Genomic DNA, 24,560 nt, shown 5'->3' on the forward strand with positions numbered 1-24,560 from the left:
ATGCCGAATTAATCAAATCCAACCAACTCTCCCCTCCAGCTAGCATCCAAACTAGACAGAGCTAGTATTCCGTTGACCAACTTAGAGCATTATTATTTGGAGATATGTTAATTGTGAGAGATGCTAACAGAACAGTTGACTTAACATTGTTTGGATATATATGAACCAAGCTTGCATTAATTGATAGAATGCTCTTGTGAACATTGACACATATAATTGATGCCAAAATAATCCTTAGACATTGTGCTTACATATGAAAACTGGTTTTGACCAACATCAAAAGCACATAGGCTTATAAAGGGGATGTGATGCTTAAGTTAGCTCTAGTGCTTAATTAAGGTGTGCTAAAAATCAATTTTGAAGTTGATATAAAAGAATAGCATATCTCATAGAGTCATAAGTGACTGTGTAGCGTGCTGGTGAGGTGGTTACACGAGAGGCTTGAGGTAAGTGGTTCGAACCCTGGTTTACCCAAGCGTGCATATTTCGTCAAAAACATTGTACCTCGGCAGTGGAGGGGATTGTGGTGGTGGCCGGTTGGTTGGAGAGAGAGAGAGAGAGAGAGAGAGAGAGAGAGAGAGAGAGAGAGAGAGAGAGAGAGAGGAAGTACTAACTATTAGCTACCTAATGTATAGCATAGTTCATGATGTGTATATTTGATTCTCTCTTTTACAAGTGGATGGACTTTACGAACACGAGAAATAAATAAAGTGCCTCATTGATTGGCATCCACAACTTGCTAGTTGTCTAAATCTTAGCTTATTTATGATTTTCTGGTTCGTTGGTTCACGTAGTTTGGCTCGAATTGTGCTTTTGTGATCCTCGGGGTTTTGCACATAACGTGATCCATCAAGAACCTTGTCAAAGAGTCTAGGTAGATCTTTGTGGTGCTGGAAACATTGGTACTAACCTTGTCAAGATGTCTAGGTAGATATTTGTGGTGCTGAAAACATTGGTATTAACCTTGTCAAGGAGTCTTGGTAGATCTTTGTGGTGTTGGAAAGATTGGTACTCAAATAGAGTTCTGTTATTTTTGTTGCTCTGCTGATCATCACGCTCCTGCCCCAGGAAATCTTGAGTTTGGATTTGGTTCTAATATTTCACAATCATCATTCACCCCCTTTATTGCCATTGTTATTCCATCTACTATACTACATTTGCTCTTGTTAATTATTACTTAGTCTAAGGTCTCCTCATAAATCATGCATGGATATCTTGGTCATTTCCTCTATCAGCTTTTATAAAAATAAGACTCAATAACAAAAGTAAGTAGGAAATAACAGGTGTAACAAAGAGAAAAAAACATCAGCGCACAACGAGAGTAAATTAAATGTGGAGGAAGAGGGCCCCCAGCCAAAGACGACAGTAAGGACACTCAACTGGTAATGCACATATCTGCAATAGTTATTACAATAGTTTTCATACAAGGGTTCTCAAGGAATCTTCTGCAATATGATGTTTCGCATACTGCTTTTTGTTGAAATTATTCAAATATTGACGTGTTTGATTGGTGCGCCAACCACACGCCATACTTTATTTACACACAAACTCGTCTATTTTTTATGCTTTTAAGTAAAATGACAATAAATCGTATTAAACAAGAATTTCCAAAACCACAAAGAAAATTGCAGTACCACCAAAAGTGTCCCAATGACCTCCGAAGAGTAGAAAACATAATATATAGTGAGAAAAATAAAGGTTGTCCAAACTTACTATCAGTAAAGGAAATAATGTATTGGAACAAGCAAAACATATAAATGATGTGATTGAAGCATCATGCAAGTACTGATCAAATATTTCCCAAATAATTGGTTTACAACCTAATGCAAAATTAGCAACATTCATTTCTTATAAGTAGTCTCACTAGACAAAAACAACGTAAAATTAGCACAAAGTGTTCATCCGAACCAAATCTAATGAGATTCCTTCAGACTACTTCTGTACACAGCATATATAAGAAACCAATGGCAAAAAAAAAAAAAAAAAAAAACCTGACCGGAATGCAAGACGTCCACCACCCCAGGCTTTATCAAGTAGCTGAACAGGAGTTCCAAAAAACGAATTGTAGGCTTTATTTTTGACACAAATGCTACAAGCAAGTAGTTATTACTAAATTGCTTCAACAGATTTGTATGGCTTTTAAATTAAATGATGAACAATTGATTCTAAATTCTGCCCCAGAATCAAAAGAAAAGCAAACCAGCTTGATTCTTGAAGCCGTTTGTCAGAACCCGAAGTTGGTTAACAACTAGTATTTGAGTACGGAGAGAAGTACTACTCCCAAAATCCAATGTTATACTACTCGAATCCCTTTTTTGGTTTTGGAGAAATGATGTTCTAAAGCTGCCATTTGGAGTATTACATAAATTATTCTCTTTATTCATATTAAAAGTCAAAATATTAATCAGTTTTGAAGTATCTAACCTTTCCAAAACACAGCCTCAAAAGCAGGATTGTAAAAAATTAAAAGAAAAAAATAGAATTATGTTTCAAACAAACTCCCTAAGGGACCTTAATATACATCAAAAGAAAAAGTTTTCGGTCATAAATTCCATTTATTAAATAAGTAGTACACCAATTGTTTCACAATTATGGTGTACTGTCAGGAAATGAATTGTGTCCATGATGTGTAATGACAAGCATAAGGAACTAGGAGTATGATTTAGAACAGATTATATAATCTGGAAAACAGGCTGTAGTAGATTCGATGACAAAACCATACTTACAGATAGTCTCCGTAGTGGTTTGCCAACGAAATTGTCAGTTTGAGATGAAGCCAGATGGAAGTTGAGAGCATCCTTGGATATTGAGCATCAAATTGATCGGAAGATGGCATACCTTCCAACTCCAAGGAAGCGAGTGCTCCACAATTTGTAATGCTCAACTTAGTCAATGCTCCACAATCTTTAATGCTCAACTTAGCCAATGCTCCACAACCATTAATGCTCAACTTAGTCAATGCCTTGCAGGAATGAAGTCCTATCGATGTTATTAGAGCTGAGCACTTTAATATTTCAATTTCACTTAACTCGAGCTCGTCCTTCTCATATGATCGGAAATCAATATGGAAATCATTCAGAGAGGACAAACCAACCAAGGACAAAGTCGTGAGGAATGGCATAGTCTGAAATGGTGGAAGGAGTTTCACTGCTGCACAGTCTTGGAGATGGAGGCTTTCTAAATTGGTGAGTGAAGGATTTTTAGCCAACCATAATGGAATAGCACCAGCATAATTGACAACAGTAAGATGGGCAAGATTTTCATGCGGTTTAAGACCCTCCATTACTTTTTCCTGGATAGCTGCTGGACTTGCGCTTGCGCACCCCCATGAGAGTGAAAGTGTCCTCAAATGTTTCTTCTGTTTAATCCCTGCACGGGCCGCCTCCTCCTTGTCCGCGACATTCTCAAGATCAAGGATACTAAGTGACCCATTGATCTCTTTTAAGTTCCCCAGCTGTGAAATATCAAAGCCATCCTTTTTTTGAACACTGAATTCTTTCAGTTCTTGTAGAAATTCAAGATCTCCAACTCTTGATATCTTTGAGTGCAATGATCCTGACCCGGGAACAAGCAGATAACGTAGGTTCACAAGATTATTCATACCCTCTGGTAAATCATTTAGACCATTCCAATGTCTGACGTCTAATATTTGTAGGTGGTAGAGCTCGCATATATGCTTAGGCAAAGGTTTCTGCATGTCAGAAGTATATATTAGTTCCAAATACCGCAGATGGATGAACTTTTTTACACTGGCCAAGAATATATCATCATTGAACTGCAACCGGAGAACCCGGACATAGTGTAGTTGCTCAATTATAGTCGCCAACTTGGCAGAGAAATTCTTATCATATAGCCCTACAAGAATTAAACTCTCCAAGCATTTCACGATATCCTTATCCTTGATGGCATCTAATTTCTTTTCGAAGTCCTCATTCCGTTCAATGCTTTGTTCGTTGTATGCCAGCTCAGTCCAGATTCCAAGATGGCAAGTGGAGGGGAAACTTCTCTAAGATCTAAGCAATCAATAATTAGGCATTTCTTCACCATGACTTCTTGTGCAATATCATGCATTAAATCATGCACAACAAAGTACTGTTCATGTTTATGAAAGAAGCTCCAGTCTACCAAATCATCAAAACAATCACTTCCATGATCCTCCAATTTCTTTCTCTCGTGCACAACAAAGCCCAAAGCAATCCATGTACGTATCAATTCCTCTTTATCAAACCTGTACCCCTTTGGAAATATAGCACAGTAAGAGAAGAGCAGCTGAAGGTGGTAGGGAAGGTGATTGTAACTGAGCTTTTGTGCAGGTATAATGTCATCTTTCCTTTCAGTAAACCTCCATTCATCGCTGTCTCGGATTCTCATCCAGTATTTCGCAGTGACATTTCTTCTCAAAAGGGAGCCAAGACTTTTTGCAGCTAATGGATTTCTGTTCAGTTTGCTGGCTATATCTTGTGCAATCTTTAGTAGCATTCTTTGCCCTTGAAAATTCTCATCGCCAAATATGCATCTTTTAAAGAAGGCGAAAAAGTCCTGTTCATCCAATCCATCCAAATTGATGTGATCGGCCTCTGTTCTGGTAGTTGTCCTGGCAACCGATAAGCTCCGAGTGGTCAACAAAATCACGTTACCCTTGACTTCTGTAGCTCTGATAGGAGACAACAGCTTGTCCCAACGACCCTCACTCTCTTCCCACATGTCATCCAACACAAGTAGAAACCTTTTTCTCAAAAATTTGTTCATATCATGTTGAAGCCCGGCAAGACTAGTGGTATTTTTGTGCCCACATTCAGGTATTTGTTCCAGAATCTTTTGTGTAAGCTTGACTTCATCAAAGTTAGCAGATACGTATATCCAGATCATGATGTCAAATTTAGCTTTTACTTCTGGGTCATTGTACACAAGTTGAGCAAGTGTTGTCTTTCCAACACCTCCGTCACCAACAATTGGAATGATAGATACTTGATCACTTGATGCCCGGCTACTGATCACTTCTAGAATCTTGCTCTTCACATTATCCCTTGAGAATACCTTTGTTTCAGTAGAGTACTGTGCTGCTTCCCGCGTGTCTGTGCTTGTTGTTTTACTTGCTCGGATAACTGCACCAAGTTTTTCCGCATAGAGAGCCTCATAAACATTCCCACAAAGGTTATGCAGTTTCTCCACTATAGCCCTTATACGTGCTATGTAAACCTTATCAGTTTTTGTTGGATTCGAATGTCCGACGGCATGAGTAAATAGTTTTAATCCAGTTTTTCTTCGGAATATTCTGTTTCACCTATTCAATGCAAATGGAACACAAGAATTAAATCTACTGTCTTCCTAGAAAATGTTAAAGTTGCCAAATACAAATGAGATTATCAGACAATAACATGATTACAGTTCTCCAGTATTTGATATCTTTTAGAGAAAAATCCTTATATGTCATTAAAACTTATACCAATACCTTATCACTAGTAAAAAACAAGCCAAAAATTCATCCCAAAAATATCAGCATGAAGAAGATTCGGTACCAGGTCTTCTTCATACTGGTATTTTTATGGTGGATGGGAGCCTAAGGAGATCCTTTGATACCGGGTGGTAACACCACTTGGTACCAAAGGCTGGACATTGGTACCGGGTGGTGTTATTATACGATACTAATTCTTTAGTACCGGGTGGTTTTATCGCCCGGTACCTATGTCTAGCCTTTGGTACCGGGTAGTGTTACCACCCGATATCTAAGGATGCTCCACAGGTTACTTCAAAAGGAAAATATCTCCCTCTCAATTACAATTGCTGTGTAGGTGAGATGGTAAGGGAGCTACGTGCGAGGCAAGAGGTTGCAGGTGCAAATCCCAACCACCACACCCGCGTCTATTTCGCATGACTTGTGTGGGCCTCTTCCCAAGTCTAATATATTCTTTTGACCAAAAATACTTTTGGTACCGGGTGGAACCTTCACCCAGTACCAAATGGAGTCTTAGGTACCGGTTGTTTTACCCGGTGTCGAAGACCTAGAGTTTTGGTTTCGGTTTCGTAGTACCGATTTCAAGAACCGGTACCTAAGGTCCCTACCAACCGGTGCTCATGGGCTCTTTTCTAGCAGTGTATGCATCATTTTTTTACTTCTCTTGTTTGCCACTAGTTCAAAATTCCCTTTCCTTTCATGCCACTTTCGACCTATGTGCCCAAAATGCCACGGTAAGCTATCCATGGGAGAGGAGAAGTCGGAGGCAATCTGTCATGGATGAGGAGGAGCACTAATAAAGTAATAATGGCGCTAGCTTAATAGAGGAGGATGAGGGTGGTGCAGGACAGCGGTGGCGACACGATGCCGCCCTTTCGAAGGAGGAGGGGCTGCATGTCGTGGAGATGAAAGGGGATGGCTGCTGCCCATGATATATCATCATGGAGGAGGGTCTTGGGTCTTTTAGCCACGAATGGAACTTTTAATACTGGCCTGGTTCGTGGACTATAGTCGACGTCTGTACAGTATATATCATCACAGGTTATCGTGAAGAATCATCGCTTATATGAACTAATTGCACCTCTTCGTACCTGTACTGTATCCTTATATGATCTTATTTGGAGTAGATATATCTAAATTCTAAGGAATACGCAAACACGAGCTGACCACGAACATGCCATTTAATATAAGAGAGATTTGTTTTTGTCTACTTTCCTAGTACTTTGTAATGACAGTTTTTATGGATACATGCTGTTGCAATGCATGTCTGCATGTTTCATATCCAGATTTCGATAAAATACGAAACATATTAATTGCAGACTCCTTTATTGACACTTTCAATCTCAATTTGTATGTGATTAATCACTTAATCCTATCACATTCATTGCACTCCGTGGCCACATGCTTACCCTTTTTTTAGGGGGGGGGGGGGGGGGGCATCCCCCACCTGAATTTTCATTGCATTGGCCCTGAATGGCCCATCAGATGTTTAAAGGTTTTACATTCAGTAAATACTCCCTTATGGTTTACATGGTTACCTATGAGTGTTTATAAAGAGAAAATGTGGCTACTTGTTTAAGCACCTCTACAAAAGTTATTTTTACCATGTAAATGGGTGTTTCAATAACTTTAACCGGCTTATTATCACACTTTAAACGCTAGTGCCAACTTAAGCATCCCATCTTCTTTACAAAGATTGGTGCATCTAACGTGGGGAAAAAACTAGTTCCTCGTAGGTTTAAATATACTTTTTATTTGTGTTTAACAGATTAAAAACTCACAAAACAATTAATAACTAGTTAATATCAAGATGAATTTCTATCCGCGCAGTCAATCCATAGCAGCCTTGGCCCCCCGAGCAGCACTTTACCATTGCCATTCCTCTTGCGTGCTGCAGCTCATCCATAGAAACCATGCACTGGGAACCAAACACCCAGTACTGCTGCTCGATCGGTAACTCCTTCATGAGCTCAAGAATCAATAATGGAATGTAGTGCCAAGAGTTTGCCATCATTATTGTGCTGTTTTCTTAGCAATACAAAAGCACAAACAGTTATAATAAGAACATTTCCAAAAAAAATATTGGAAAGTCCCATCTATGCATGAGTCCATGCACAAGATTCAGATTTGCACTACTCTTTTGTTAGTCTACAGGCTGAAATAAATATGCTTTTGTTTTCTTAGAAAAAGTTACTCGCCAAATAAAAGTTCTGCAAGTTACCTTGTCCTTGATGTCGTAGTACTCCAGCTCGTCGAGGTACTTGGTGAGTTCGGTGGCCAGCTGCTGCACCTCTTGGATCGGCTGCTCCAAATTCGTGTTCTCAATTTTGAGTTTTTGACCCCAGCGGCGACTCCAACGGGCACGGCGCCGAGGACGAGATTTGCGCGCTGCAGCGCGTTCTTGAGTTTCTCGACCTCCTGGTCGAGATCTTCCTTCTTCAGCAGCGCTTTGATGGCAGCTTTGGAGAGGCTATCCAGCAGTTTGTTGATCACCCATGTCGCCGCAGCAGAAGCAAGAACGATTGGGTCGAACATCTATCTCCGTGGCGTGGATCCAATGGATTCTGGAGATGAGACGGGGATGAGAGGACGGGCTCAACTCTTGTATAGTTGTATGTGGTTGCTACGCTTACAGTTCAATCCCAAATAAAAATATCTGCCATGGGAGTAAAGTCAACAAACAGGGGGACTGTTTCTGGCCCCTTTAAATTGGGTATAGGAAAACATGCATGATTGAGCTTCAAACGTGCAAGTCGAATTACTACAGCCATCTTTTTTTTAAAAAAAAAACGGACACTCAAATATATGCACACAAACTTACCCTTATTGAATACACCCACGCAACCTTACTTCTATAAGCACATTTGAAAGACTCGGTCACCAGATCGTTGAGATTGATGAAGTCACCATAGATGTCTTGCTGTCGACGGGCATAACACCTACTCCCTCCGTTCCAAATTATAGATCGTTTGACTTTTTTGACATTAAGTTTGACCACTCGTTTTATACAAAAAATTTGTACAAATATAGTCAAATTTAAATCATTCTTGAAGAACTTGTATTGATAAAGCAAGCCACAACAAAAAAAAAGTGATATTTTGCGCAAATTTTTGAATAAGACGAGTGGTCAAATTTGGGATAAAAAAGTCAAACAACCTATAATTTGGAACGGAGGGAGTGCCACTAAAAAATAGCACTGGTTAAGCCCTAGAATAAATTTAGAAAAATACGAGTATCCATGCCAAGTTGAGAACTCAAACCTGAGTTGGCAGGTTCCACCACAAGAAAATTTGCCGGGCTGAGCAACGCCCAATTTGCAACAGCTATCTTATTCAAGTCAACTCTAATCCAAACGTGTATGATTATTTGCTGCTATCTTATTCAAGTGATGGGACAACTATCTTAAGGATCTCTCTCCATCTCAACAACGCGTCCATCTATCAGGCATTTGTGATTCTTGTGAAGGACCTGTGATCGAGGGATATGGTTGCGTCAACGGATGGTGGTGGAGGAGCTAATTTGGATCGGGCTTGGGGCTTGGCCACTGCGGTTGTTCTCAATCATTTCTACGGATCCATTTTCTGGAATGGGCAATTATTGTGGTTTTCAAAAGCTACTATCCAATAGGGTTCATCTAGATTTTTGCTTGGCTTTGTGCTTTTCCACACTTGCAACAATGACAGGATCGCACATGAGCCATGATTGTGGTGGAGAAGACAGATTGGATTATAACTTTCTTTTTTGACAATGTCCATTATATTTGAATTCAATTTTTCAAAGGTGGTAAACAAAATGTATCAGAATTCTAATGCCACAATGCAAGCATATATCAATTTGATGAGTGGATCAAATATAGATCGAAGTGCATTAAGCGAAGCCGGGAGGCGCCGTCCCCGGTTCAGCTTGGCATAGCTCTGTTCTGCTGGCTGCTTCTTCAGTCAACCGACAGTATTTTTTTTCACACCAAATCAGTACCAACCATCAGCTACCAGCCAGCCAGCAGTAATTTTTTCTTACAATAAACCAGTACCAGCCACCAGCTGCAGCCAGCAAAATAGAGTGGGCACGTGCTAGGTAGCTGATGACTGAATCTTCGTTCCTCTTTGCAAATTAAGGCAACAGGACCACGTGGTAGGTAGCTGATGACTGAACACGTGCTTCCGACTGCCTCGATATGCAGCCCCTCCTCCTTCGCAAGGGTGGCACAGTAATTTGACGGCTGAGTGGAGAATAAATGCTACACATAAAGAATAGTATTATCATATGTGTGTATATATACCCATGTGTTATTCTATACTTTAGGTATAGCAATTTATTCTACACTTATAGCTAAAATGAGCAGAATTACTGAACAAATTTTCTATAGCTCAGTAATCGGCGAGCTATTAGTGAACATTGTTCCGTAATTTGATAAATTTAGTTCAATATTTTGACAATTATTTTTGCTAGTAATAGAAGGTGGGTGTAGAATGTTATTCTACACCTAGGGTGTAGAATAGCATTGCTCTGTGTGTGTGGGTATACACATGGCAATACTATTCTACATCTTAAGTGTAGCATTTATTTTACACCCAGCAATCAAATTACTGACCGAAATGACTAGAAATTACTGAACCAAGTTACCTAATTACTAAATCACGTTACTAAATCACGTTCAGTAACATAGTGTTCAATAATTGCGCGCAATGATTATTGCTGAAAATTTATTCAGTAATTAGTTAGGTATAGCTACACCTAAGTGTAGAATAGCACGTGAATATGTGTGTTTAGACACACACCATGTGCTATTCTATAACCTAGATCAAAGTCACCAGCATACGCTGCTTTGTTTACTATCACCTCAATGAGTTCAAGTTCAAGTTAAAGCAAGGTGCAAGCCGGGCTTTGGCGCATCTCTCGAACTTCAACCACCGTAGCGTGTATGGTGGTGAACAAATCTTGATCTGTGGATTCTCCGACTTTAGATCGTGGCCGTCTGCTGGTTCCTCTGTTGAACAGTCCAATATCGCATTCCGTTGAGTAACTTAAAATGCTAATTAATAAGGTCTGTGCAAAATATCACTTCTTTTGCTGTAGGCTGTTTTATCAATACAAGTTCTTCAAGAATAACTTAAATTTGATTATATTTATACAAATTTTTTGAATAAGACAAGTGGTCAAATTTGAGGTTAAAAAAGTCAAACGACATATAATTTGGAATGGAGAAAGTATCAATTTAATTTTTAGCTCTTTATCCAAACAACACATGACTAGCTAATTTTAGCCAACTAATTTTTAGCTAGCTAAAAATTAGCTTTAACCCAACCGAAGAAGATCATGTGTGGCTAAGAGCAAATATTACAGTGGGCACAACAGCTTAGGTGGAGGAGAGAGGGAGGGAAAGATTCTCTTAGGATGTGTTTGGTTGACGAGTGGACTGGAACGGAGCCATTCCTTCCCATGTTTGGTTCAAGAGTCTGAGGATGGAGCGATTCCTGTGACCCAATATTCGGTGTAGATTCGGGATGGCTCGGTTCGGCAAAATCGGGCGAACCGAGCCGTCCCATTTCCACGCCGTCTCGCGCCGTTCGCTCACTCCCTCTCTACAGCACGTCTCTCTCTCGTCTCCCATTCTAGCTTGAAGCGGGCGTCAATGGCAGGCAGCGCTGCGGAGAGCCGGCACCGGCGGCGGTGCGGGCGCGCAGCGGGGCGACGGCAGTGCCGCGAGCGGGCAGCGGTGCGGCGTGTAGCCGGACAGTGGCAGTAGCGCCGCGAGCACGCGAAAACCGGCAGCGGCTCGACGCCCTCGCCGAAGATCGCGGCGACGCGGCGATAGGCGGCACCGGAGCTGCGGCGGCCGGCGAGAGGCGGCGGAGGGCCTCGGCCGCGCCCTGCTCGGGCCGCGACGGTCGGCGAGAGGCGGCTTAGGGCCTCGGCCTTGCCCTGCTCTAGCCTCGGCGGCCGGCGAGAGGCCGCGCAGGGCCTCGGCGGTGGCGGCGGCTTAGTGGACCGGCGGACCCGGGGCAGAGGTCCAGAACGGCGGTGGCGCGGGCCCTAGGGCAAAGGTCCTGGTCAGCGGCGGTGGGGTGGACCCGGCACGGAGAACGACGGCGGCGTGGCGACCGGGGTGGAGGGCCTGAGCGACGGCAACGCGGTGGCGCGACGGACCGAAGCCACCCTCGGCGGCGAGGACAGGTGGTAGGATGTGGGCGCGCGAGGAGAAGCTCGAGGAGGAAGATGACCTGACAGGCGGGACCCACAAACGGAAGCTGACGGATCTACCATTTCTGTTATCCTATCCCTTCAACCAAACAAAATTGGAACCGCTCCATCCCTCCAACGAAACAGCTCTTACAAGAACCGCTCCATCCAAAAAAATAAGAATGGAACCACTCCATCTCACTCACTCTACAACCAAACGCACCCTTTGCCGATGTCTCGCGAATAGCCGACGAAATGCAGGCGTACGCTTGTTTGTGGGGCCGCCACCACCGCTTTCTCCTCTCCCATTGGCTGCTCGTAACTGTTGAACCGCGCAGGCCATTAAATGATTATGGGGCTGCCACTACCAGCTCATCAGCTCAAGACCTGGAGCGCGAGACTCGACGTCCGGGCGCAAGGCCGTGTTTAGTTTTAAAAGTTTTATTCTCAAAAACATCACATCAAATATTTAAATATATATATGGAGTATTAAATGAAATTTATTTATAAATTTTTTTGTACAAATGGGTTGTAAATCGCGAGACGAATCTAATGAGTTATTTAATCTATGATTTGCAACAATAATACTATAGTAATCATCCGCTAATCATGAATTACACATAAATTAATTAGGCTCATTAGATTCATCTCACGATTTACAATCCATTCATATAAAAAATTTATAAATAAATTTTATTTAATACTCTAAAATAGTAAAATTCTGTTTCAAAATTTTTACCCCGAATATCTAAACACGGCCTTTGCTCTAACGCAAAAGAGGGGTGACGGAGCTTGGTGGTCGTCGTGACAGTAAGCAATTAATGAGACGGAACACAAGAGTACTGGATCCGAGAACCTTGGCCTTTGCGTTTTGGAGTGGCCAATGGGTGTGTGCTTGTGTATGGCACGCAGTCAGAGTGTGATCAGACATTGATGAGGATGGATTTGGATCGGATACAGATGAAATCGGATTTGGATGTCATCTTTTACCACATTTTAATCCGGATACGAATACGAATGCGGATATCATCGAATACGAATACAAAACGGATAGTTCGAATCCGGATACAAATCCGGATGCCTTCTCGATTTGAAACATAGAGCTATCATAAGTATGTTTATTTTGTAAATAATTTTATAGCAGATCAAAATCATTATACAAGTAAGGAGTAAAGGATTAGAAGATAGCTAATAAAAAAAAAGAATATAATTATCTATGCATAGCTTTTATATTAAATATATAATACTAATTATAAATATAAAATAAATACATATTTAAATACTTAATAATTAAGATATATAAAAAAGATTTTACCATTAAATAAATAATTAATTTGACTCGTATTAAATAATTTTAATCATGAAATAAATATATTAAATAGTTAAAGTTAATTTTTATATCATTATTAATTTTAATAAATATATTATTAGTTATCTAGCTTTCTAAATAATTTAAATAGTGTACATCATTAAGTAATAGGTATAAAGATAAGTTTAAGATTGTGTCACTAGTCATTTTTTCTTTGCGGATACGGACGGATACGGATGTGATCGGATATTCTTCGAATATGAATATGGAATCGGATAGAGAAAAGTTCTTAAAATCAAATTCGGATGCATCCATATGACATCCATATTAAATTCGAATACGGATATGGATATCCATATTTACGTTTTAAGCGGATACGAATACGGATAATTCGGATGTTGAGACATCCCGATCCAACCTTAAACATTGACGCCAATGATGGCGTTTGGCAGTGTGGCAGATCCGGTGACAGCTACTCGAACACCGTGGGCATCTTCACGGTGACAACTGCTCCCTCCGTTACTAAATATTTGTCGTTCTTGTTTTCCGAAAAATAATTTTAATTAATTTTATATAAATTAATATTAATATTTATAATACATAATTAATATCATTAGATAAATCTTTAAATCTAGTTTTTTAACAAATTTATTTGGAGATACAAATGATGCATGTATTTTTTATAAATCTAGTCAAATTTATAGCACGAAAATCAAAAGCGACTCTTAATAAGGGACAGATGGAGTACTCCCTCCATACCCAAAAAATCTGACGTTTAGGACAGCGATACGGTCTCCAAAACACAACTTTGACTTCTTATTCCTCTAAAAATATTTATCAAAAAGTGATATATGTATACTTTCATAAAAGTATTTTTCAAGACAAATCTATTCATATAATTTTTACATTTTCAAACTCAACAACTTAGAGTTATTCATGATTTATATTCTCAAGGTTTGACTCAAATCTTGTCCTAAATGTCAGGTTTTTTGGGTATGGAGGGAGTACTCAATTTGGATAGAATACGGATGAATTGGGATTTGGATGTTATCTTTTGCCACATTTTAATCCGAATACGAATACGATTGCGGATCTTATCGGATACGAATACAAAATTGATAGTTTGAATTTGGATTCAGATCCCAATATCATGTCGATTTGAAACACAACACTACATAATATTGGAATTACTTTATCAATTTTACTTTGTCGACGATTTTGTAGCAGAATCAAATCATTATACAAGTAGATATTAAAAGATTACAAGATAGCTAATAAAAAAACATATTTATCTATCAATAGCTTTTATATCAAATATTTAAAACTAATGTTAAATGCAAAATAAATAAATATTCAATAAATATTTAAATATTGAATAATTAAGATACATAAAAAAGATTTCACCATTAAATAAATAAGTAATTTGACTCATATAAAATAATTTTATCATTAAATAAATATATTAAAATAGTTAAACTTATTTTTTATGTCATTAATAATATTGGAATTAACATTATTTGTCATCTAGATTTTTAAATAATTTAAATGGTGTACATCATTAAGTAATTAGCTATAAAGATAAGTTTAAGATGATTTCACTAGTCATTTTTTCTTTGCGGATACGAATATGGTTGGATATTTCACATTTATTTCGAATACGAATATGGAATCGGATAGAGAAAAATTCTGAAAATCGGATTCGAATACATCCATATGGCATCCATATTAAAATTGGATACGAATACGGATATCCATAGTAGCATTTTAAGCGGATATGAATACAGATAATTCGGATGTCCAACCATCCATATCCATCCTTATTGGCTAGAGATGGTAATGTGATTATGGGATATATGAAATATTCGATATCCGTATCCGCTTAAACATTAATATGGATATCCATATCCGTATTCGAATTTAATATGGTAGTAAAGTGGATACATCAAGACTCCAATCTTATTGATTTTTTTAATCTGGTTTCACATCTGTATTCGACAATATCTGACACTATCCGTATCCGTTTTCAATAAAACTATTTAAAAGTTATATTAATTTCCCATAACCCATATTATAAATTATTATAATAAAGATATAAGAAGATAAAATTTACATTTAAATATTTCTATTTTATCTGTTTGTCGGTGAAATTAATTCATAATCTTTTATTTATATATAAATAAAAATTGTTTATATATTTATTGAAATATATTTTTAGTTTTAGTTATAGTTTTTTGTATTTATTTATTATAATAGTTGGTGATAATAAGCTACTTTTGACTAGCTATCGGCATTATGTTGTACTTTAGTTTGTACATGTATAACGATTTTGTATTCAAAACTACAAATAAAGAAAATAGCTAAATGTTATCTTGTATATCGAGTAAATATCCGAATCTGAATCCTAGATATCTGTTTTGCATTTGTATTCAACAATATTCGAATCTGTATTCGTATTCGATTTAAAATATGGTAAAAATACTATCTGAATCAAATTTTATACAAATCCGATCCGTTTCTATTTTTAAAGATGGGTTCCGAGAGACAGCGGCTTTTTGAGTGGGCGAACGGGGTGGGTGCCCTGATTTAGGTAGTAACACACATAGTATAAATTTTGATCAATAATAGGGGTACTAAATGAAGGCATTTTACAAAACTAATTCCACAACCCCTGCGCTACTTCGCGAGACGAATTTAACGAGATCTTTGACCGTATGATTAGAGGTTGGTTATTATAGTATTACTATAGCCAATCATCGATTAATTATCGTCATTAGATTCGTCACGAAAAATTACACTCATCTATAAAAAAATTTTACAAATAAACTTTGTTTAATATTTTATACATATAAGATTTTCTCGTAGCAGCGCTAGTTACATTATATGCAACCAAACAGACGAGTATACACATGCATGCAGTGCGTGCGATGGATGGACGTACGCAGGGACTGCACTTGTCCCATCCACATCAAAGAGCTGCTGCTGCTCGGCGGGCATGGCATGTGAAAAGCCGCACCTACCTGCAGCGGCCCGTTTGGATCACTCGTACTCGAAGCGCATCCAGCACAAAAGAATTTTTTTATGTATGGTGTATTAAATAAATTTTATTTATAAAATTTTTAAGGGATGAGTATAATTTTTCGTGAAGAATTTAATGACGGTAATTAATTTATAATTGGCTACAGTAATATTATAGTAAATATTCTCTAATCGTGCGGTTAAAGAACTTATTAGATTCGTATGCAAAGTAACGCAGGGATTGTAGAGTTAATTTTGCAAACTACCTTCATTTAATACTAGTAATTAACAGTCAAAATTTTACTACTCCATAGCACAAACCAAACAGGGCGTCGTCTGCCATGCCACGGCACGGACCCTGGTGGGATGTGATAGGATGGCAGGTACTGCGGCCTTGTTTAGTTCCAAAAAAATTTTCAGTGTTACAGTAACTTAGAATGTTTGGCCACTAATTAGAAGTATTAAATGTGAATAACTAACAAAACATATTTCATAACCCCTGGGTGAAATTGCGAGATGAATCTTTTAAACCTACTTGGACCATGATTAGACAACATCGTGCAACAGTACTAACCTCTAATGATGGATTAATTAGGCTTAATAGATTCGGCTCGCGATTTCCCGTCCATCCTTATAATTAGTTTTATAATTAGATCATGTTTAGTCCTTTTAATCTTGAGTCGAATATTAATACAGTGAATTTCTACAAAAAAAAATTCGCGGACTAAACGAGCCCTCAATGATACTTCCTTTCCTCCGTCTAAACAAAATACAATTTGTCGTTTCTTGATGAGTGAAACAATTTTAAATTTGATTAAATTTATACAAATTAGTACAAATTAAATATTATTAGACTACCTATCTTTATCGTGCTTATCCTCCAAGGTCGTCGGTCGGTGCAACCGCGGGAGTGCATCATGGGTCGTATCCGTCCGTACGCCGGGGATGGGTTTCGATCAGAAAACTCTCTCATATGTTAAGCGAGTTAGACGGTATCATGTTAGTATCAAATATGATAGCTTCTAAATCGGTGCATATAAAATTGCAAAAAAATAAAGATTGATAGAGAACACAATCATCTATTTGCACGTAGAATTTGATCATAAATAAAAATTTGTATAATGAGAAATAAAAAAGAGAAATCAGCACCTGAATAGTTGTGGGTGGTGGATTAGACACAAACAATTCCACCAGACATGAACAGTTCCACAATAACTATTCAGATGCCGAATTCTCTTTTTTTTTGTCATAGCAGAAGTATTTTTTTGACCTCAAAATTATACATGAACATGGATAATAGCTTTCTCTATTTATCTATATTTTTGTATAATTTTATATGTATTTACTTCAAAAAATAATTTTATATGTACCGATTTAGGTGCTACCGTGATCATGTGATGGGAAGCACGTAGTCGGCGGGGACATTGGGGCGATCCCTAGAGGGGTTGGGTTCATTCTCAAGCAACTGGGCACTAGGCTTCCCTGAGGAGCTGCTAGGGAGACTTTTGGTGGAGAAAATCCCCTGGGAAATTTAACTTATCCCTTATTATATACCATCAAAATTTATATCATCATTTTAGTGCCGCTCTAAATTTAACTCTATCCTCTATATGCCATTACCATCATAGTGGAGTACATAGGAAAAAAGAGATAAAATATTTTTATCTTGCTATCCCTTCCATTAAGTGAGGCAGGAAAATTATTTTGAGGGGTCTTGATTTTGGCAGTCACTTTCTCCTGCATCGATATGGGTCGTGGGGGTTGGCTCGGGCGGGCTGCCTTCATGCTCTCATTTGTGAAAACTGCTGGCCCGCATCTTACACTACGATTCATGCACCAAACCAGAGCTTTTCATTGGGCCACGTCGCTTCCTTTTTCCTCAAGCATTGGATGAAAAAGCAACGGCATCAAGCCCTGCAACGTGGCTCAAGTTTCTCAGTCAATTCCCGGTCTGAAGAGGAAGCGTTTTCTATCCTTGTCTCTTCCCATACCAGTTGCTTCTTCCCGACCCTTCCGTTGTCACAATCGCAATGCAAGAAAATCTCCGGCCAAAAGAAAGGTGTGTGATCTCTTCTTCTCTATCGATGTCATCTCGTCGACAAAAGGGGCCGAGCCCCTTCCTGTTGGCCAACAGCTCCATGTCGTCGCTCCCCACCTGCGCCTCCGCCTTCCAACACGCTCCCCCACGCTCCCTCGTTCCACCCCTGTCCGCTCATAGCGCTCCGCCTCCCCATCGTGCGCCCCCCACCCACCCGGTCTTCCCCAACTACGCGCTCCCCACCTGCGTCTCCTCCCACCGTGCAGCTTCTGCTGCTGGCCATAAGGGAAGCACCAGATGAAGCTGCACGGGCCACGCGCACCCAAGTCCATGTGTCTGGCATGGTCGTCCCCGCCGACAACCACATTCCTTGCCTTGATATCGCCGTGCACCAGTGACCGCCCGTGAAGGTATGCCAGCCCCCGCGCCGTGTCCCGCGCATACGCCCGGATGGCGGGCTCCTCGAGCCAGCCCCCGCTCCTAGCGGCGTCGTCAGCCAGCGACCCGACGGCCGCAAACTTGAGGAGAAAGTGGTGCACTCCACTCGCAATGGTGCGCGAGCTGAGGCATGCCACGACGTGCGGCAAGCAGAGCCCCTCCAGCACCTACTCCTCGCGGCACAGCTGCGCTGCCGCCCCGCCAGCGGCCGCCGCCAAATTGACGGCCAAGAGCTGCCCCGGCATCGTCGAAGGCCAGCCACACGACGCCCCCCCCCCCCGACTCGCGGCGGCCCAACATGCGGACACGCCGGAGCTACCTCACCCTCGAGGGATCCATGCCTCTCCTGTTCTGTCCTCGCCACCATGGCACCATGTACTAAGCTCGAGATGGACGCCACATCGACGCCCACCATGTGTTCGATGCAATGCTAATAAGAACAGAGATAGTCATGCAGTGAGCACAGTGAAGCAGCATGCCACAGGTCCAATATACCGGCGATGGAACAACACAAAACCTCTCACTTGCTGTCACTGCTCATTACCACCACCTCCTTCGTCTTGCTTCCTGCCCCACAATGTCATGAAACATCAATGACTGACTACATCCTCAATATTTTTAAATGTCCAGAATATTAAGATAATTTGAGGCACCTACATATATTCAATTAGTAATTTTTAATTTCATAGCTATGGTTATTCATGAGTGCCCCAGTCAAATTAGTATACGTGGTCCTATGTTGATTTGCATTGCTTCAATTTCAGCACTACTTATTCTAACAGAAAATTATAATGTATTTTCAGGAACCACCACCAAGAAAGTAAAGAGCAGGAGTTAAAAAAGGTAAACATTCATATTGCAGTAGCTGATATTAATATTTATACAAATGTTACATCATCATTTTATTTCCATCGTACATTCGAGATTATATTGATATTACAAATGTTAAAAATATTGATAGAAAATGAAGATGGAACAAGTGGAAACAAAACTACAAATATAGTATATAAAGAAATACTGAACATGAACTAAAACATAGAAATATATGGTTCTACCTTTTTGTTTTATAATAGTTCTTTACATTAACTATTATTGTTATGCTTTGATTTAACCTATTTCTATTTTTTTACTCCTTACAGCTTCCCTTGCATTGTTGAAGTAGCAATGCAGGTAATGTATCCAGCTACATTATTGTTTACACTACTCTCCAATTTAACAAACAATAACAATTTCCAGTAAACAATGTGCAGGGCAAAATTATCAACATATTATAATGTAATATAATATGTTAATAATTTCTCAATGCCCACAATGTTCCACATGCTCCTAGTTCAAAACTAAGAATATGAACAGCAGACAGCAGCAGAAGCTTCCAATGTATCCCCATGCTCGCAAGTTTTACCTTCTGGGAACTCATATCTTTCAAAGGGCTCATTGTTCTGGAGCTTTTTTTTTTCTTTTTCTATAAAAAACCCTTACAGCCTGCTAAATTATAATGACAGATTTTCTCATGTACACAAATCTATTCCTCTCAATTATGTAAAGAGGAAATTGGTTTGTTGGCCCTCCAGGAAGTTGAGTTTAGATCCTTGGCCCTATCCCGTTTGTACTTTGGTGTATGGCCTCAAAGTGAAATTGGTTTTGGTATATGGCCCTACCGTTAGATTTGTAGGGTTCCATCCAGTCCAACTGTTAGTTCTTTGGGGGAAAAGACTATTCTACCCTTCCTCAACTTAACATTTCCCAGTTTCTCCCGAGCCCCGCCCCGACCCTGACGCTGCCTACTCGCGGTGGCGGCGCCACTCCCTCGTCGCGCCCTTCCCCTTCCTGGCGAATCCAGGCGCCCCCCGGGAGATGGACCGGCCGCCGGATCCAGAGCTCCCCTGCGCCCCCCTTCCCACCGGTCAGGGTCTGGTCCGGCCCCACGCCGCCGCGATTACGGCGGATCCAGGCGGCGCTCGTGACCTACGCGAGGTCCCCTGAGCCAGCCAGGGCCAGGGATCCTCCACTGAGCGAGGGGCCGCGGGCTACGGTGGGCGAGATGGCTTGCTGGGGGCGGGCCAAGGCGGGCGCGGTGGCTTGCTGGGGAGCGTGGCCTGCAAGGGTGCCGACAGCCGCACAAGCAAGGGGACCGGGGGGAGGCCGCGCAGGGAGGCAGCGGCGCCGGCGCCAGCACCGGTCTAGGAGCGTGTGGCTCCAAGGGCGCCATTGGCGAAGCCTCTTGGTGGAACGAGGATGATGGTGCTCAGGCTTCAAAGGGGGGGCGACAGCGAGGATGACCTCAACGACACGGTTCAAGGGTGAGTGTAGCATCATTTTTTTATTCCATCACCTACAAATTTGCAGTAGTAAACAGATTCAATTCCTTGTGCTAACAGGTTCGATTCTAGTTTCAATTTGGAAATCAAATTGTTGGGCAACAGACGAAACTGCAGGAAGGATGTTAAATGTTTTAGTTTTGACATGGTAGTGGATTCAGATAGAACAAATTTCAAGGATTTGGTAGAATCAGTGGTAGAGAAATATCCTCCGGGGTATATGGAAAGTGCTCATATCCAATACTATGATGCAGCTCTAAAAACCTTCCCTGAAATAAACTCGGATCATGAGTTGATGTATATGTTTAGTAAACACCGCAAGAGGAGGGTTATAATCATGTTCATCACATATCGAGATTCTTCTGATCCATTTGTGCCAGTTACAAAGTGGGATTTTAATGATAATTTTCGAACCAAGAACACCATAGAGCTTGATGAGGGTGCTCATTTTAGGAACCCTAAAGCACATAAGGAACATGTAGGTGTAGAAGAAGAGGCAATGTACTTAGAGAATAATCAACAGATGGCACTACAGGTTGTCAATTATCCAATTGATAAAGGAAATGAGCAGGCTAATGGTGCTGATAGTGAGCATAGTGATGATAGTGAGCATGATGATGATAGTGAGCATGGTGATGATAGTGAGCAAGATGATGATGAAGTACATGAGGAAGATGAGGAGCCATGTACTGATGGAAATAATGATGCAAATTTAGAATATGACGTACAAGATCCTCCAATGGTAGTAGGCTCCACTTATCCTAATATGGCTGCTTTCAGATTGGCTATTTCTCAGCATGCAATCAAAAATCAGTTTGAGTTCAATATTGCTAAAAGTGGACCTCGGAGGTACATGGTACATTGTTCAAGGAGAGTCTTGGACACATGTCCATGGTGGTTGTATGCATCTTGCCGTAAAGGCACCACCACTGTGACGGTAATTACTGAATCTAACTAATTACTTTTTTATATCCCTTTTGGTGTTGTTCTTTACTAATTATTTTTTTTGTTCCACTTGTGTAGGTGAGAAAAATCCTCATCCTCATAGCTGTTCTAGTTCAAGAAGGAAAAAGAAGGTGAAGCATGCAACCAAGCATTGGGTTTGTGAAAAGGTGAAGGACTTCCTCATAATTGATGCAAAGTTGGGTGCAAAGGAATTGCAGAAGAAGCTGAAAGAGCACCACAAGGTTCACGTCCCCTACAACAGAGTTTACGATGGTAAGGAGTTAGCATTGAAACACCTTTATGGAGATTGGGAGAACAGTTTTGATAACCTTTATAGGTTCAAAGCACACATTGAAGGTTGTTGCCCTGGTAGCTTAGTCATTATTGACCATCACACCATTAATGGCAAGATCAGATTTAGAAGATTCTTTTTTGCATTGAAGTCTTGCATAGATGGGTTCCTGAATGGTTGCAGACCCTACCTTGCAATAGATAGCACATTTTTGACAGGGAAGTTCAAGGGGCAATTGGCTAGTGCTTCTGCTGTTGATGGTCATAATTGGTTGTTTCCTGTATGTTTTGGAGTTTTTGATTAAGAAACCAATGACAATTGGATTTGGTTTCTCACTCACCTTAGAGATGCTATTGGATCACCTAGGGGCTTAGCCATATGCACTGATGCAGGACAGGCTGTGATGGCAGGGGTGGGTGAAGTATTTCCAGGGGCTGAACATAGGGAATGTATGCACCATTTAGTGAGCAACTTTAAGAAGCGGTATAGTGGGAAGGTTTTTGATGACCACTTATGGGCAGCTGCTTACTCATGCAACCAATATTTGTTTGAGAAAAATTGGATTGCCATGGAGACAGAAAAACCTGCTGCCACAAACTATATAAGAAAGTGCCACACCAAACTATGGACAAGAAGCCAATTCTCTACTATTTGCAAGGTGGACTATGTGACCAACAACCTTGCAGAATGCTTGAATAGTTGGATCAAGCCTCATAAGTCCATGAACTTGGATGATTTGATGGATAAGATTAGGCGGATGATTATGCGCAAATGGAACCAAAGAAGGAAAATATCAAAGAAATTTGATGGTATTATTCTACCTCACATAATAAAGGATTTGAATGAGAAGAGTAGAGAATTAAACTTTGAAGTGGAAGAATATTCAGAAGATGTTGCTGAAGTGACCGTAATGGGAGGTAGTGCATTTCGATTTGTTGTCAACCTACAGGACATGACTTGCTCCTGTAGGAAATGGCAGGTTTCTGGGATACCCTGCAAGCATGCACTAGCATTCATCACATCACTTAGTGATTCACTATTCAGAACTATGTTGACTTGTATTACTCAGTTGAAAAATTCAGACTTGCATATAGTCAGCCTATTCCTGCTATGCCTGACAAATCACAATGGCCTAAATCCACCCATGAGTTTTTCATGCATCCCCCTTTATTGAAGATAGTAGCGGGTAGGCCTAAAACAGAAAGGTATAAAGGCAGTGGTGAGAAGAAAAAAAAGGAAAAAGTGCCATATTTGCCTTGACTTTGGACATCATTGGCATACATGCAAGAAGGGCAATCCAGAAGACATTGCAGCTATGCAAGCAATCAGGTAATAATGTGTCTATTCTTATTTTCATTTCTTTTTTTTCCTTTCTAAAAAAATATATTGACCATGACATGTATTGCTCTTTCAGGGGACCACCAAAGAAGAAGGCCAAATCTGCTCACAGTTCTATTGTTCCTTTGGAGGATGATGCACCGGCTGCATCTATGTCTTTTCCACCAAGGTTTGCAATTTACTATTCTATGTAATAGCTACTTCCAACTTGCAATAAAAGTTGAATATTAACTTTGCCCCTATAGTCATAACTTGGAAACAACCTCTACCAAAAAGACAAATTGTGATGATTGTACTCCTGAAGTATCTAGAAGGTAATTCATAGTAGTGCTGAAATTTTGGGTTACTATGATGATCACTTGCTAAGAGGTAGTGCATTTCGATTTCTTGTCTACAATCACAGCCAAAGCTTGGAGATTTCAAGTAAGACCAAAGGAAAACAAAAGAAAAATAGCAGTGGCCTCTCCAAGAGGTATTTTTCAAAAAAAAAACTGAATGTTTCCTATTTCTCTATTGCATATTACACTAACACAATTTGCTGTTGAAAATAAATTTTTTGTAGGTCAAAAAGTGGCTCAAATCAGCCGGAAACTACTACCAAGGAGGTTGCAAAGAAGGTCCCAAAGAAGATTGCAAAGAAGGTTACAAAGAAGGTTGCAAAGAAAGGGCAAGGTGCTAAGGAAGTTAGCACTTCATTAGTGCCACTTGACAGCCCCTCCATGGGTACTAGAAGAAAAAAACACAACCTTCCAGTCCTGCAATGAGTACAAGAAGCAAACGAAGACTTAGATGTGAACTTATTTGTCATGGATGTTGTGATCTTATTTGTACTGTATGATGGCTTGACTTGGGTATGTGATCTTTTTAATGTATGACAAACCAATCTAAACTATCATCGTCCTTTTGGTTTCAAATCATTGTGTATGTGTGCACTTATATTTCAATCTTGGATTTATATGCAATTGAAATGGTCACTATACGGTTATGTGAAAAAATATATATGAAAATGTATATATGAAAAATATTAATCAGGTTTGGTTCTCAATTTACCCACAGGAGACACAATCCTGTGCTGTGGTGCTCCATTTACCCACAGGGGTAAAAAGATCATTTCAAGTTGGTTCTAACACCGTTAACATGCCCATCTAACGAAAGGACCATGTATCAAAACCAATTTCACTTTGAGACCATACACCAAAGTACAATAGAGATAGGGCTAAGGATCTAAACTC

At 40.1% G+C, this 24,560-nt stretch overlaps 1 protein-coding gene and 1 pseudogene across 1 annotated transcript; both read right to left on the bottom strand.

Annotated features, from left to right (window-relative positions):
• Positions 1-1,366: 1,366 nt before the first annotated feature.
• Positions 1,367-5,280, bottom strand: LOC120686230 (annotated as a pseudogene).
• Positions 5,124-8,143, bottom strand: LOC120686232. Its single transcript, XM_039968412.1, has 2 exons — positions 7,677-8,143; positions 5,124-5,284 (listed from the first exon to the last, which is right to left on the bottom strand). Exons 1-2 carry the CDS (start codon positions 7,988-7,990, stop codon positions 5,281-5,283), a joined length of 318 nt encoding a protein of 105 aa, XP_039824346.1. The 5' UTR covers positions 7,991-8,143; the 3' UTR covers positions 5,124-5,280.
• Positions 8,144-24,560: the final 16,417 nt, after the last annotated feature.

Source organism: Panicum virgatum, chromosome 8N, assembly GCF_016808335.1.
Source record: "Panicum virgatum strain AP13 chromosome 8N, P.virgatum_v5, whole genome shotgun sequence".
Lineage (NCBI taxonomy): Eukaryota > Viridiplantae > Streptophyta > Magnoliopsida > Poales > Poaceae > Panicum > Panicum virgatum.

Coding starts and splice junctions, on each gene's coding strand:
- LOC120686232 (XM_039968412.1), bottom strand. CDS start 7,990: ATGTTCGACCCAATCGTTCTTGCTTCTGCTGCGGCGACATGGGTGATC.